The 17,665-nt window shown below is 40.1% G+C and overlaps 1 protein-coding gene across 3 annotated transcripts in view; it reads right to left on the minus strand.

Moving 5' to 3' along the window:
* The window catches only part of LOC121521774 (neurexin-3b), a 536,400-nt gene that overhangs the window by 57,368 nt on the left and 461,367 nt on the right, over positions 1-17,665 (minus strand). For all 3 annotated transcript variants that reach the window (XR_005992887.1, XM_041805939.1, XM_041805938.1), the window contains 2 exons: positions 12,491-12,580; positions 10,496-10,806 (listed from right to left, as the gene is read on the minus strand). Coding sequence is in view for 2 of the 3 variants with exons in the window: in XM_041805939.1 (XP_041661873.1) it covers positions 10,496-10,806; positions 12,491-12,580 (401 nt within the window). In the remaining variant the exon portion in view is untranslated. The remainder of the gene's footprint in view (positions 1-10,495; positions 10,807-12,490; positions 12,581-17,665) is intronic.

Here is a 17,665-nt window from a genome sequence, read left to right on the forward strand (position 1 = left end):
GTTGAAGATGATGGACGCGAGCAATTTCTTTAACACGGCAACCATGCAAATCATTTTCAGTGCCTCTCCCTCAGCGTTTTTTCCCCCCACGGTACTCTAGATTGCAGCCTCCTTTTCTAATTGTTCCCAAACATCTCAGGCCAGCAGCGCGAGCTAATTGAGAACGAGAGACGTTGATCTCCCATGATAGAGAGGCTCGCATAAATGAGCGCTCCCAAGACGACTATCTACACCAAACCAGCAAGCATAAAATCCAGTCTCTGGTTCAAACACAGACCTGCAGAGCTGGAGATATTATGCAGCCATTTATCAAGCTGTGCCTGTTTAATTTTTTTCTCTTTAAGATGATATTCAAGGTTGCTGCAGCTGTTGAGTGTCCAAACTGTACAACAGTATGAAAACCTGTAAGAAGTTGAAACACCTGGATTCAAAGTCAATAGGAGTTCAAGGACAAAGTCAGCTTTATGGATATACTCTATTGAGCACTGGTGTCATCTCAAGGCCTGGGAGCCAAATCCGGCCGGTGGAACGAGTATTTCCGGCCCGCAAGATCATGTCATATTTGTATTATTACTGGCCCATCTTCATGAGGCCCGTGGATTTCCTCCAGTATAACAATGTAAACTTCAACTTCATTATTTAAAATTTCATTGTTAAGCCATAAAAATCCAAAAAAGTAAAGTGTAAGAAATATTTCATAAAAAGTCAGAATGTGTGTGTGTGTGGGCGTGTGTGTAGGGCGGAGGGGGTGTGGGCTGGGGTAACGTGTTTTAATTTATATTTTCAATTTTACATCTCAAGATCACGACTCAGTTATGATTTTGACTTTTCAGTTCATACTTTGACCCTTTCAGCTCATAATTTGGACTTTATATGTAATATTTTTTACCCACGCCGATGAAATCGGAAGGGGGGTTATGTAAAGGGTTCCATATCTTTGTTTGTTTTTTTTTTTTTGTATGTGTACAAGATAACTCCAGAACGGAAAGTCAGAACTTCACCAAACCTTTAGGGAATATTGGGATAATGACAGGAAATAATCCATTAGATTTTGGTGATGATCTGTGCACCCGTTTGGTTTTTCTCGCACTTCAAATTTTGAACACCATAGTAATCAATGGGAATGCGAGTTCCTCGGTGGCGCTGCTTAGGTGTGGGTCTGCCGCCTCAGACGGACATTCTAGTTATCTTTTAGATTCCCAGTTTTAAACTTTAAGTCATATTTTGACCTTTTCAACTCTTACTTTGGCTTTTTAATCCCATATTTCCACTTTTAAAAACATGATTTCAATTTTTTCTCATATATAAATTTATAATCTTTACTTTTTATATCATTTTTGACCTTTTACACTCCCAATTTTGAGTTTAAGTCATATTTTTAACTTTTTAAGTCATCAATATTGAATTCTAGCTCATATTTTGACATTTCGAACTCCTAATTTTGGCTTTTCAATCCAATATTTTGTACTATCAGACTCACAGTTTAAAATTTTTAAGTCATATTTTGACTTTTAAACTCATGATTTCAACTTTCTCCTAGTATATTTGCTCTTTAAAAACATCAGTTTTTTATTTTTATATTATGTCCTGATCTTTTGAACTAATAAAATGGAATTTTTTTATTTCAGATTTGAGCCTTTAAACTTATCGTTTTTACTTTTTGAATTTCCAAATGATTTATCATCAGTGAGGTTGACAGTTATGGTTAAATGTTGACCCTGTTAGGCCCTCAGGTTAGACCTAAATCCAGAATCCAGCCCCTGCTGTGATTGAGTTTGACACCCCTGCTATAGAGGAACAACATCAGCACATCTTCACAAAGGTTGAAAAAAAACTTTTCTAAAACATTTCTGAACAACACAGATGGAACTGCCAACAACTCACCATAATTAACAATGAAGGTACGCTCCAGATGTAGCTTCTTTTCTAAGGGTCATTAAAAAGGCTCAGAATAAAAGTTTCTATTTCTGTATACAAACAGCTGCTAGTCCTCTTTTCTCATAAACTTCCTTAGCTGGAAACATCCATAATTAATTACTTAACTCATTTATGAGACAATGTTAAATCTGTATGTCATTTATGAACACAGTTGTAAAGGATTTGACACATTAGTGAAGCATTAGTTTAAACTTAACCCATCATTTATCAGGCATTATAACCTATCCACTCTGTATTGATGTTTAAGTAATTTATGGATAAATACTAGGGCTGTCAGCGTTCATGCATTAATTGTGATGTGATTGAGATCCATAATACGTGATTCAATTCTATGAAACTGCAATAAATGCATGCATTATTGTTCCTTTCAGCACAATTTGGTTTTTCTGTTGTTTCTTATTGACGGACGGGTAGTTTTTGGTTATTTTGATGTGTCTCTCCTGCTAAGTCCCTGCAGCCTTTGTCACTACTGAAGTCAGGTATGGGAGCATATACTCTAGCCTCCTAGTGACCATTGTCCAGGCCTGCTCTAAGCCCATACCCCATCATTCCAGGTATCCTCCGTGACCCATGCGTCTGGACCAGCACACCAGATTCTGGGCACCCAGTATGTAGTGAGCTGGGTCGGCCCAGGAAAGTGCGCCAGGTGCCTGTAAAAGCACAACTGACATTCCCACATCAGTCAGCTGACCCTTCCCATCCCCGCTATTTTAGCATGTCAGCATTAGACACACAACTGTGCCCAAATATGTGCAGAAGAGAAGCTGTCGCAAAGGAGTCCAGTTGGCACCTCTGGCCGTCTGTCAATGTGCAGACCTCAACAGAATATAGTAAGACCGGGAGCACCAAGGACCAAAAGACTCTGACTTTCGTCTGCATCCTGTCTTGCACAGCGAACCACTTGCCCCATGACACAGACACAGGTTCAATGGCAGAATCCAGGGCATCCCCAAATGCCTGGATCTTGCATCCCCAGTGCTTTAGCCGCCTCACACAGCAGGCAAAGAGCCCCCACAAGGACATCTACAGTCTCTGCAGGGATCACAGCCTCATCAGCAAAGTCCAGATCAGTGATCAAGACATCAGCAAATGAGCAGAAACAGGAATAATCTTTCAATCCACCTATTCTTACTTGTAACAAACCTAAAGCCTATATCAAGTCTCTTCAAATGGATTTCCAGCAAAGATGAATGCTTTTTAGCAGAGGTTTCAGAGGTTTACCTCTTTCTATCTGAAAAAAACTTGACTTGCAGTCCTCTGACGCAGAAATGTGGCCTTAAGTGACATCACTTAGCAGAGTTTTTTTTTTAATGAAAGCCCCTTGTTGAGCTTTACATAATGTTTTACATATTCTGTAAATGTTACATAGATGATTTTCACCTTTAAAGCTGCACGCTGCTATTGAATTTTAATTAAATGTTGTGCAACTCCCTAAATAATAATGGAGCCTTTTAAACTTTAACACAACCCACTTATGAACGAAGGCTGGGACAGCCAGGCTGAGACAGTGCTGATGTCAGATGGTTTACTCTTGACGAGAGAGCAAACTGTTTGATAAAAGCAGGTAGGGCTCAATGTGAAGCTAAAACACAGCTTTAAATAAGCAGGTCAATATTTACTTCATTATACTTGTTCATATATATTGACTGTTGCATATTTTTAAGGACCTTATTTACTTGTCTTGCCGAGTCAATAAAGAGCTAATTACTGCTTATGATGATGAAAAAAGTCAAGGGCTTTTGAGGGTGTAAGATTTGTTCACACCAACTTAAGCTTAGTGTACATAAGAGTAACTTTCCTCCTAATGAATCAGAGAGTAAAAGCATGCCATCCAACCCTAAAAATGCTTTGGGAGAGTCCAGAGGATGCAGCTAAAGTTAGCAGGGTTAGCATTAGTCACCACCCTCTGATTAACTCCATCATACATCAGAGCAGAGAGTTGAACTGATTGCTTAACGGGTGAAACACTGAATGATGACTAAGGTTTAACTTCAAATTCATCCAAACCAAGAGATAAAGGCCGTGCGTGGGCCAGTGAAAGGTTTTCAGAATGAGCCAGCTCATTGACAAATCCACTAAAACTGTGGCAGACATTGACGTGTCTGTGGACATGACCCAAATTGTTCCCACTGCTGTGTCAGTGGCATGAAAATGCCTAAGAATGGATAAAAACACTGACGACAGCTTTACACAGCAGCCTCAGCCATCAAGATGGGCATGGGTATGAGTGGATAAGTACGACCTGTGGTGTACAAGGTGCTTTATATAGTCAGCTAACTAGAAAAGCACCACGCAAGCCCATTTACTGCCAGGTCTCTGGCCATATTAATATTCACTCAGATACAGATATGATGCGACAGAACTCAACATTCTCTGATCACCAGCAGAAACAGCCTTTTATCGAGCTACAGGTTGCAAAAATTGTCCACTGACCTTTGTCAAATGTAAATCCCCAATGTAAAATCCATAAATCTTACAAATTAAACTCTGTTTAAAACAATATGAGAAATGGGTCTTAAAGCACTCTGTATTTAATCTTTTAAAAACTTTAAAGACTGGGAACATTGACTCACTAGTGGATTTATAGAACTGGACAGGTTTTAATCACCATCGTCTTCAGACTTTTTTGAAGGCAGAACCAAATGAGTCTCATTGATTGAAGCTATATAACACCTTCTCACAGTGCTGGAAGCAAATGGTGTTGGAATTGGCATCGGTTATATTAAAATGCCTTCTCAATCTGTGTTCCTTGCACACCAATATGCTAATCAGCCTTACACAAACAGATAAAAATACATACTTCTCCATCTATTCCCTGTTGAACTGTCTGATGTCTGCATCTACTTTTTTTTAGTAGGAGAGATATTTTGTCTGGCCTTCTGGCCAAGAACATGTCTACAGGTGCTGAAATCTTTGCATTAAGATGTTGGAGTGGAAACAGTGAATTTGTCAAACAAGGATTACTGCAGCACCGTGAGGTTGGACAAACAAAATAATAAAACTTGCATTTTCAATAAAAACTAGTGTGGATCATCTTTAAGTGTAAGTAATGTTCTTAAAGGGCCACTAAAAATGACCTAAGGAGCCTGTCCCGGCCTCAGGGCCTTCACTTGAATAGCCTGGTTGTAATGGATTGAAAAGGAGATTAGGGGCCAGCTAAAAGGTACATGTTTGGAAACACAAGAGCAGATTAATTGTATCTTGTCCACTAAGCTATCTGTGAGTTTTGTTAAGTGACATAAGACATTAAGGAGCAGTGGCAGACTTACACTCACTAGCCACTTTATTAGGTACACCCCAGGTTGGACCCCTGTTGCCTTCAGAACTGCCTTAATTTGTCTTGGCATTGTTTCAACAAGGTGTTGGAAACATTCCTCAGAGATTTTGGGCCATGTTGACCCGATATCATCATGCAGTTGCTGCAGTTTTGTCAGCTGCACATCAACAACGTGAATCGCTTGTTCCACCACATCCAAAAGGTGCTCTATTAGATTGAGATCCGGTGACTGTGGAGGCCTTGGAGTACTCATTGTCATGCTCAAGAAACCAGTTGAAGATTATTTGAGCTTTGGGACATGGTGCATTATGCTGCTGGAAGTAGCCATCAGAAGATGGGTACATTGTGGTCATAAAGGGAAGGGCATGGTCAGCAATAATACTCAGGTAGGCTGCGGCGCTTAAATGATTCTCAGTTGGTACTAAGGGGCCCAAAGTGTCCCAAGAAATTATTCCCCACACCATTACATCACCACCACTAGCCTGAACCATTCATAAAAGCCAGGATGGGTCCATGTTTTCATTTTGTTTACGCCAAATTCTGATCCTACCATTTGGATATCTCAGCTGAAATCGAGACTCATCAGACAAGGCAACGTTTTCCCATTCTTCTGTTGTCCAATTTTGGTGAGCCTGTGTGAATTGTAGCCTCAGTTTCCTGTTCTTAGCTTGCTGTAGCCCATTGGATTCAAGTTTTTGTCACATTCAAAGTCACTTAAATCCCCTTTCTTCCCCATTCTGATGCTCGACTAAAGTAAGTCATCTTGATCAAGTCTTCATGCCTAAATGCTTTGAGTTGCTGCCATGTGATTGGCTCATTAGCAATTAAACAAGTGTACCCAGAAGAGTGGTCTGTGAGTGTACTGTACATCACTGATGCTGCAGGGAGACACTTAACCAAAGAGTGCTGAAAAGGGATCTGATCAATTGTAGTTAAAAGATGTTAATGCACTTATTGAGGATCTTGATTTATCGTGATAAATGCATGAATGCTGGCAGCCTGAGTTAAAGTAAAGTACATAATTTTATCCCATCATATGCCAATGTGATTTATCTGCAGAACTACAATCTGGAAACGTTTCTATTTTGCTCATTTCTGCCTCCCCAAAGAGGATCATCTGACCGACAGAGAAGCTGACTAACTCAGAGACAGTGCGAGAGAGTGTAAAGAAAATGAAACGTGTCTGTCTTGTTCGTCCCCGTGGAGCTATCATTAATTAAGCGTGAGATTGGCTGACTCCTCTTCCCAGGCCTGTCTCTCATTCTGTTGATCTGGGGATTCTTCACTTCTCACCTCTGAAAGGAAACAGCTACTGTCGGTGAAGTGGACCAATAAATAGACATGTGAGAAGATACCCAAAACATGCTTGTTTTAGTCCACTTGTGTTCAAACATCTTTCTGAAACACTCCAGCTAGAGTCCAGCACACCTATCGCTCTTTTTCAGCTCTGCACTACATCACTAATGATAGCTCAACTCCCCCAGCTCCCCATACCACCCTGAGGGGTGGAGAAATCTGCCAAACCTGCACAGGTCCTCTCCTTACCTCTCACACGGCTGTTTTTGACAGCTGGCTAGGGAACGGCAAAATTAAAGGCCTCTGCAAATGAAATTCAGTGACACGGCGGTGTGAATCAAAGCAGACGCTGCCATGGGAGGTTGTGGGTGAAGAATGAGAAAGGTGTGCTCTCAGAAGAAAAACTAAAGTGAAAAGTTAGTGAGAGGAAAAAGCTGCGGTTTCATTGTTAAGTTACCAAAGTGCATCATCTAACAGCTGCATCCTGGATGTCGACAAAAGAGATATGGCTTTTTTTCTTCACCTTGAAAGGGAGAGCGCTTTTCTGAAAGGTCTTTCAAAGCACACAGAACTTTATTGACTTCCTTTGATATTAATAGCCTGTGACACAAAATGCCATTTTCCTAGTGATGCCATGTTTTTCATATCTAATGTGACCTTGATACGGTGCTGGAGACGATGGTGTAATGTATCTCAGCTCAGTCATCATCATCCCAGATTACTGACACAATAGATATAGACTGCTTCACTTCAGCTCCAGACCTTCAAAGCTCACATATAAAGCTTTACAATTTTGTCACATCTGTCCAAATCACAGGGTATTTAGTGGCTATCTAACCGCTTTGACTCCGGTCTCCCCCCGTGCTCGCACAGATACAGAAATACAAGTGTCAGCGCTGGCATGAAGGGCCATCATCACAAACACACCAGGCAATCTGTTGTTGAGGTGAAGAGGCTGATAACGGTGGTCCCTGTCTGTCGTCCACCAACAAACCTCTGCCCAAACCTGGCCTGTCTCACGCCTCAGGGGAGAGTTATTGCTTTAATATGAAGAGTCGATGGTTGAATTTGTCCTCTGGGTGTCAAAGGCGTGATTACTTTCTTAGCACGGCGGTGACAGTCATTGGCTTCGATTCAGGACATATTGGAGAAAGGTCTCTGATGGGAGTGATCGGATGAGTGACAGATAGAGGTGGACAGAGGCAGAAAGACAGAATCAAAGAAACAGAAAAGACAAGAAAGGAAGAAGAGGCAATGCTAGCTTTGCATATGTCAATGAATGGTAGCACTGCAGTCCTCAATAGAACGAGTAATTCAGAACCCTGACCTTGACTGATCAAACGGGGGAAAATGCAGCGTGGCAGCGATCCACCCACCCACTCACAGTCACCAAAAAGTCATATTTAATACCAACTATAGTGTAGTGTGTACAAATGACTTCTTAACTTCTCCATTTGCCAGCTATCAAGCCCTTTTATCAAGAAAGTAGATCACTATAACAACAGAATGAGGCTGTGCAACACACAACTCTGGACATAGATATCTGTTTTTTAGGACAACTGAATGCCGCACTACTTGCTGGTTTATTGTTGGTGAAGTGGTTTGACATTTTGAGGAATTCATGCCTCTGCTTTCTTGTCAAGGTTAAGAGGAGAAAATCAGCACCAGTGTGAAGTATTTATAGGAAAAATAAACTGTTCTAGCAAATGACTGGTAAGCCAACCTTAGCAGACTAGGACATCCAGGCATGCTCAAAGTGTATCTGATTGTTACTTTGGACCAGTTCTTCTGTTAAATCAATAATTATTGTAAAATAAGTTGAACCAGTATATAAGACTGAGACTTTTTTGGTGGTCTCCATGGGAAAAAAAGGTTTCAACTGTGCTCCAGCAAGGGTATTTCAGTTGTGTCAAGCAACATCCACAATGTGCAGCTTCTCTGAGGTTGTCTGTTTCTTTGTACCATGTGGAGTGTGCGGTATTGCGAGCTACCTCTCAGCCTATACTGATAGTAGAGAAGTACAGACCCACAGCCTGCAGCACCTACCTCTGCTGATCACCACTTATTTAAAATTGGGGAGTCTTTTTAATCAGACAAGAACTATGAAAGGTTAATTTACTAAACAGCACATGGCAGTTTTCTTAAAATGCATGATTATGACCTACTGATGGAGAAGAACTGTTAAAAATGGCACCAAATTGACTGTGGCTTGGTAAAGTTGGTGTCCTACAGTCACATGTTCATGTGTCCCTGGGTAAGACACTCAACCTCAAATTGGTGTGGCATGTGGATATAAATGGTTGCGAATGAATAGGATTTGCTAATGCTGATGGCCTTTTAACAGCAGGGTTTGCCATCAGTGTGTGAATGTGGAGTGGATTGGTCTGACATCTGCAGTGCAAAAAGTACTTTGGGTAGTCAAGAAAAGCATTACACAAGCTGAAGTCCATTAACTACTACCCTTTTCCCCCAGTATGTTTCGACAGTGAAATGAATGATTGTAGTACACAATAAATGAGGGGGAATTTGCCTCAAGTTGTGTGCCGCATGTGATGGTAGTAGGCGCACTTCCTGGCATTGCAGGGCACATCTCAGCATTTGACTCTGGCATATTGGTCGCAGCTATATATAAGAAACAGTCATGTCCAAGGCATATCTGAGCCATGTCACATCTTCATTGCTTAATGCTTTTAAATACATTTTACTAATGTGTCTATTGTGACCTTAAGAGAATTTGTTCAGCAAATATTACTGCCTAATTATAACTAAAATATTACTACTACAGAGTTTGGGTTTTGTTTGCTTTATGCTAAGCTATGCAAACAACATCCCAAATAGATTGGCCACTCTTGGCCATCAAAGGGGCAGGAGGCCGTAACACTGTATTCTGAGACTAGTGATTCGCCATGTTATTTCCCGTGGAGCCCCTAGAGATGTGCCCAATTAGCTGGCTAAAGGTTGAAATTGAATCCTTTTAAAGCCCGCACCAGCATAACACATCAGTGTAACTAACTATTAGAATTTTTTTTATCACTTCAGGCCCACAATCCTAGTCAAAAGCTATGTCTTTGCCATTGCAATGTTCTTAGTGTCTACTGCCTTGCTGCCAGAATACTTTTTACTTCAACATAAACAACCTGTAACTGATAGCACTGGTAGCATCTCATGGTAACGAGAAGCAACCTCATAGCAGACAGAGCCTTACCCCAGAGATCTTAGGTGTCCCCCTCCAGGGTTACCCAGACCCTAGGTTAGGAACCAGTATCCCAGAGTACCTCAACCTTTTGCCTTTGTGATACAGGATGGAAATAAGGTGATGCTAGTATGATCAGAGGTTTACATGTGTAAAGCAGATACCCTTTAACCCCTTAAAGCCTGTTGTATCATATTTGAAACATACTTTTATGATACCTCTATCTAATTAATATGATCAATAAATTACTAGAAAAAAATTTGAATACAATCTGATATATGATAAAAATGCCCTCAAGTGGATTATCAGTTACCAGAAACACCTAATGTATCAAATGAGATACAAAAATGTTAAATTTTATGGAAATTTGGATTTTCTTGGATTTCAGTAGAAAGTGAAATAAACATTTCATTTCCTAAAAATGAGAATTTTCTGGCTATATTTTGTGTATTCAGGCTTTAAAGGGTTAAAATAATTTGTCTTCCATTCCTTAAAGTCAGACTTTGGCACGATCTGAGTATCTAGGGGTTACTGCCAGTGCTGCTGTGTAATATTAAACTTTCCTCAGTCCAGATCTATGCAAGGAAGTTAAACATGTTCAACCAAACTTCGTAAAAGTTTTAGATGAACATCCACTCAGGTATCTCTGAACCTGGCTTGCAGCAATGCCTGTGGAACCATGTGGGTGACAGACAAACTGTAAATGTTAGTTCGGTCAGCACAGGCATACAGGCACTTTTCACCACACAATCTCCCACCAAACACCACTCCTTATATCCCCTTGGTCTTACCTGAATAGTGGGTGGAGAGCGCTGTTTCCGGGTGGTCGTGGTGGACAGCGTGGTTGTCGTCTCGATAAAGGTGGTGGACATCTCTGGGGGCACTGATGTGGTGGTGCGTGCTGCGCCCCTGCTGGAAGGCACGTCTCCCACCAGCCGTACGCTGCCATTGATCTTGATGTTGACGTGGCCTTCGGCGGCCATGTTGAGGACTTTCAGGCCGTTGTAGTAGAGGCCTGAGAGCTGACCCTGGTAGGGTCGCTTGCGGTCATTTCCGCCGATGGAGATGGTGGCCTGGGTGTTGAAGATTGTCAGCTGCCGGCCTGGCGCAGGAGGGACGAGAATGATTGTTAGATCTTTACAATGGCAAAATTCATGAAAGTCTGTAAAAGCTCTATCTTTGCCATGCAGCGCCTTAAGGATGAAGTAGGTCTAGCCCTTTATGGATGCACTAGCAGAAAGCTGCCTTTTAATACTATTAGTTTACTGCTTGATTAAGTGAGTGTGGATGGAGATGAAATGAAATGTAATGGTGGTGCATGCTTTTACACTGTAAAGAGTAATTACAGTATCAGATTAAACAACCCCACCTTTCTGTCTATAAAAGGCTGCGGCTATATGCAACATTATCTACAGAAAAAAAGGCTTTTTCCCTTTGATATGCGAGAAAAACAGCCCCAGAAAGAGGCGACTAATGCTGGAAACGACACACACTAAGCAGCTAAGCAGCATTATCAGCAGGGTGCAAAAACATGCAGGTATAAAAATTATCTCTATTTGGAAAAACAAACATGTTCCACAGACACTCTTAATATTCTCTGGACAAAACAATGGCATTTATGCAGTAATGTGATTAATAAATATGTATACAAGCTTTGGCACATTATGATAAAGAATGAGCAACACACACTTGCTACATGTCATGGTAAATTTCATTAGGGGAGGCCTAAATATCTTCGTCAAAACACACAGCTCATGCATTAATAATGAAATGGAATACAACAAAGTTTCACGATACAGGAATCATAATTAAAAATCTCACTGGTGTAATTTACAGATGCATGGTATTGCAGGCTTGTTACGTTGCGGCACTGGCACAATTAGGATACATAATACACCAGGCATGGAATGACAGGGACAGGATGCTCATATCACAGAAGCCAAAATGAAATAGCACGTGTGGAGTCATGCATGCAGCAGTAATGGTATTTTTCAGACCTGTCTGTGCTTTAGCGGTTGTTAAAGGGACTTTATGAGCAGGTTATGATGTTTATGTGAAAATTAACTTTAAATAAAGTTTATAATGATTTTATGTTGAGTGAGAAAATTTCATGAAAGAGAAGGGAGGAGACTTTTTATTCCCCGCAAATGTGTGTAAACATAAACGAGGTGCTGATTTGATCATAATCAGAGAATGAGGGAGCAGTGCACCTTGGCAGACTCGCTGATACTTCACTGTCAAAAAGGCTTCATTTAGCTTTCCATCACCAAACAAGTGAGGATTTTATCCAGTGTAATGTGCATAACTACAATCAGATAAATTACAGCAGGGAAAGGCACCTGCTGTTTGGAAAGTTTTCAGGGGGATATGCCCGCTGATTAGTTTGTTCTCAAACATTACTGAGGATTTGAGCCAAGGGAGATAATTCTCCTCTCAAAACAATTGGCTGACTGTTTCAGCATGGATAATGCCTTCTCCCAGTCAATTCAGCAAACAAAGATTAGGATTACTTGATACTAAAAATCTAATTGTTGCACTGTTTATAAAATCTTTTCCCAGTCCCTTTAACTGGATACCATGAGTCAACAAAATTTAAAAAAGATGATAATGACAAAACGGAAAAAAGAAAGAAAATTAAAGGAAAGTATCAAACAACGTTTGGTTTAACTTGATTTTTAAAGGGTTTAAGGGGTGGTTATTCATTCTCAGAGGTTGGAAGGGAACAAGCCGATGAGATGACAGAAAATAAAAAGATAAGACATTCTTAAAGTTCGATAAAGATTTACCTTTCTCCTGAAGCCAATCTTCTACTGGCCGGGTATATTTGAACGGGATTTTCTTATTTGCCATTTGATAGCGCTCAATGTCGCTGTTGCCTTTAAAATTTGAAAGTTTAACAAACAACTTGAAACAGTCGGCAACAGCAACAGACATCACACATTTATACAGTGGTTTATGAAGAGTTTTATCTTTGTTTAGAAATATTTATAAAAGCTTTATGATGATTTTTTTCAAGCATTTTAGGTATGTTTTATTCATTTTTTACAGCACACTCCACACCTAGATTTAACAAATATCCATGGATTACACAACACAAGGTTATCTCTAGCAGTCATAGAATAATAAACCTTATAAAAACCTGCAAGAAGAGGTTAAAAACACAGAAATGCATCATATTCTATCTAGAAATACACAAGATATCAAACAATCAAGGCAAAATAGTTAAACAAGGTGGATATTGAATAATTAGGCCATACCAGTGAGGCTAAAAACCAAGTGGTTCACAGTCACATTGGGTGTTATATATTAAAGGTTGGGTATGCACATACAAATGCTGTAAGTTACTACTAACAGAAGTCTCTAGTTCTCTGCTAGCTACTGGTTGAAGCCCATGTCTTTTTTTGCTAAGGTAAACTGCTAAACATCAGCTGAAGCTTTTGGCACATTAACTGAGGTGTATTGGGTAAAAATGTTCCTTGGTGTCTATTTCCCTATTCGGCTAAATGGCCATTTAAATTGCGTTTAACCGACTAGTCAAAAGAGGAGAAAACTCATCAGAGTCATTGTGTCAGTGGGTATGATGTGAGCCTGATAGCCTCTCTACAGTATGGCTAACATTAGCTGCTAGCTCCACCAGCCTTCATTCCTCTTCACAGGTTAATATCGAGCTTTGATGTGTGGCCTTTTTTTTTACTTCGGCTGAGTGGTAATACGTGAATTCACTTGACAGACGATATACCACATTATTTCCATTTACTATTTAAAAAACTTCATACCGCGCTTTTCCTTCTAAATGCTAACTGCTAAGCTTCTCATATTGATGTCTGGTGAATTGCCGGGGGAGGACTAAGACAGGAAGGCAGTGACCGTTAACTGAAGTTACAGCAGCCTCTAGTGGCGGGAGGTCTATTACAGTTGAAAAGAGCATTAGATAGGGATTTCAACCCTGTGTTTATAAAGATGATTGGTAATTAGTCTAACCAACTCAGAGATTTTGCGCCAGCTAATTTGGTAAATGAATTCAACTGTTTAACCGTGTGCATCCCTAATACAGGAGACACTGCATGTTACGTGAACGTGTGTTTGAATGGTACAAAAGAGTGGCACCCATGCATATCAGAAACATCTGAAAACTAGAATGGGAATTGATAAGGTTTGAATGATATCGATGCCTTTATTAATTCTTCTTATTGATTCAGTTCTTTATTAATGCCCTTATCAATTCTGTCATGTCAATTTTCTTTTTGGAAAAAGTAAACTATATAGGTTTTCACTGTTAATAACTCAGATTCTACTGAGTCTCACTCTCTCTTTACACTGATCAAGATGTATGCCACCTTCAGTGAAAGTCAGTGACAAGCATACTTCAGTTACTGGCAATAATAAACAGTTCTGAGATAAGAAATGTTAAATATATTCAAAAATTATCTATTTTGTTGGAAATGTCCCTGTTAAAACAAACTGCTCTCTGGATCTTCAATCTGAACTTGGATAAAAATACAATACAACAGCTCACTTTCTTTAAAACCATGAAATAAATATAAAACTAGTCTCAGGATCCTAGATATTTGGGCGAAATCTTAAATTAATAGTTCTTGTGCAAACAGATGCATGCATTGCATGGAATCATTGTAAGACATCCATAAGGTGTCACACTGTTTGAGTCTTTTATTAAGACATGAAGCCAAACTTTCAACTGCGTTAGTGTGTTAGGGTAGGGGGTTAGGGTTAGGGTTAGGGGTTAGAGTTTATAATGATTTTATGTTGGTTAGTGACCATGTATCAAGGCACATGGAAGAAAGGCATTGATAAGGGAATAGTTAAGACCGTATGTAAATTATGTTGATGGATTGAACCCATTGGAATCGGTCCCTCAAATGGAAACAGTTCTCGGTTCTCATCCCTACTGAAAGCATGAATGATAGCAGAAATGGTCTCCAATGATGAGGAGACATTTTGGCAAATTTTGCATGAAATTTTGACTAAAGTGTGTGCCAAAGTTGTCCAAAAATGTCTGACTCCTGATCAAAAGGAGAAACACAATCAAATTTGTGGAGACATTTTGTAACAAATTAAAAGAAACACCAATTTTTTTTTGAGTTGCTCAGCTTCTAAATGAATTATTTTCCTATGGCTTAACAAAAACAAATGCACTTCAATCAGTAGCTAGCAGTGAACTACAGTCACTTGTTGGAAACTCACAGCAATTGTGTGTGAATACCAAACCTTTAATATGAAACACTCAGTGTGACTGTGAACGACATGGTTTTATCCTTGAGCGTAGTCTCATTTATTCAAAAGCCATACCTTGTATTTATTAAAAAGTTAAACATGCATTTAAATCTAGCACAATTCATGCAACTAATTCCCCATCTGGACACCACCTGCTTTCAAATTTTAAGGGCTGTGGAAAGATTCAGTCTGTAGCCTATTTAGAAGTAAGGAGCACAATGTGTATCAGGTTTGGAGAGGACAGTGGGTAAGGATGGAGGAGGAAGTGGTAATTTGAAGCTCTGCAGACCTATTGGGAGCAAAGTGCCACAGTGGCACAGATTTGAGAAGGACAATGCATACAAATGAGATCATTACTGACATGCAGGGAGGCCTTTTGGGTAAAAAAAAAAAAAAACACTACACCCCACCTGCAGCATTCTCCTGTTCTGAGACCATGAGTAACACGTTCCAGGTATTACAGATAATAGAGCGCCTTTTATAGGGAGTGTTGTGTGTGTACTCAGTATTATTTCTGGTAAGATACGTCTGGTGGATGTGTGTGCCAGGATGCCATTTCAGTCTGACAATCACAGGAGCATTCCCTCTGAAAGGCGCTGTGAGTCTGTCAACACGGAGAATTGAGACGTTGAGCTCTGTCTTCAAAGACTTTAAAGGTATGACAGAATCCTGTGAAGCCTGTGTGGAATAATGAATGACAACATGATGTCACTCTGTTCCCGTGTGGGAGGAAATTTGGAGGAACAAAAAAACTTAAGAGCAGCATCTTTTAGAAGTCAAGTGAAAGGGCAGGGCTGGGTAATTGTTAGAAAAGCCTCGTGGATAAATGTGTGGCCTGATTGTGAGAATTTTCAGAGGTGATTCATCTACTGACGACATTCTGCACACAGTAAATCCTGCACACACTCCTATGGATCCACCAAGCGAAGGGTGAAAAGAGGTTTCTGGATATGATGTCATGCTTATCCTTGAGTCCATAAATCATTCAGAGATTCTTATTTTTGCTCTTTCCTGGTTCAGTTTCTACCTGCCAGAGGTGCAAAGGTACCCGGTCCTGACTCCAGAGGAAGTATTGATACTGAGAGTGAAGGAGAAAAGCAGAACTTCTTTACAGTGAAAGTGAAAAGTACATACTCAGAAATGTCAATACAGTATGAAAGTGAAAAAGAGGCTTTTCTACTGAATACTTTTGTGGAAAGTTAATGAAACTAGAGGTTAGATTCTCTGCCCGAGCCCAGGACTGGTGGTCTGGAACTGGGTCACAGCAACTTCAGACCTGCTACACAAATTATGAGTCACTTCTCAGGTCTGCTGGTCATGTTTCCTGTATCTAGGAGTCTTTTCAAAACTATATTCCAAGTAGCATATATTATATTTTTCTCTATAATCAATGTCTAACATTATTAAGGGGAGAAGCTGTTGAAAAGTAGTGCTAACCGCCAGCATACCTCCATCTTCTCCTCCAAGCCACTTTATCCCTGACCCAGTACAGTTTCTCAGAACTCTACTCCTCATCTAAAGCTGCATCCCTCATCAGCACCACTACCAGTGCCCAGACTCCATAGGGGGGGTATCTCCTGCTGTCATCCCCACTACTCCTTCAGGTACATGACGTCAGCATGATGGAGTCTACTCACCACAGACATTGCACATTTCTCTTTTCTTGTGTCTTTATTTGAGAGAAACGACATTTTGTAGTTCCAAATCTGGTAGAAAAAGAGATAGTGTGGGGGAATATATGCAGAGAGTACTTAAAGGCTGCTCATGTGGCATGCAGATATATCCACTTGACTAAAGACACCTATTGATATGCTTTTTAGCACATTATGTAATCTCTCTCCTGCATACTACACAAAGATCTGTACTGATTGATGCAGGCTGTTGCTGTAGATCTGTATGACTCCAACTGCTGCTACTGTCAGTTTTACTATCATTGATATAGTTGCCATTGTTCAGTTTATAACTGCTTTTCAATAACTGTTGATGTTGCTGTTGTAATTCTGTATTTTCTGTTGTTGCTGTTGCTCTGTTTATCTTTGTCTCTGTCACTGCATCTTTCTCCCTCTGCCACTTTTTGGCCCACTGAGGCAGATTACTGTGCACCATAAATCTGGTTCTGCTTGAGGTTGCTGCCTGTAAAAAGGATGTTTACCTCACCACTGTTGCCAAATGTTGCCAGCTGTTGCCAAGCACCATCAAATCCAGAAGCTACCCCAGTATATAAGATGTAGACTGTCGTTGGTTGTGACCCAGAGGGGAAATAGAGTTAAGCTGTCCTCCTGTGAAATGATTTCCATTGTCTCAATACAAAATATGCAGTCTCTACAGCGATGTAGTTGTCTGAGTACCATCAATTTTCAATAAATGTTGTTTGCGAACATTCTAGCTTCCAGTAGGGTAGTTGTAAATGCATACTGATACACAGGGGGGTGACTGGCTGCTCGATGCAGTTTAAGTGGAGGAACTGTAGAAGCAAAGTTGGGTGCTCTTGGAATACAGGGGATGAAAGAATCTGCCCAATAATATGTTGGCTTTTGACTTTTATATGACCTAGCCATAATAATAAACGATTTTAAAAGTATTTCCTCCTTATTTTTGATGTTTGGAGTGCCTGGTTTCCTCTTTTATATTGGTCACATACTAAGTCGTGCTGCCAAACTCCTAACTCCATAAGGTTAATTTACTACTATTGTTAATTCAGTCAGGAAAATCATGTTATTATTTTGCTC

This window comes from Cheilinus undulatus, linkage group 14 (genome assembly GCF_018320785.1).
Source record: "Cheilinus undulatus linkage group 14, ASM1832078v1, whole genome shotgun sequence".
NCBI classification, from domain to species: domain Eukaryota; kingdom Metazoa; phylum Chordata; class Actinopteri; order Labriformes; family Labridae; genus Cheilinus; species Cheilinus undulatus.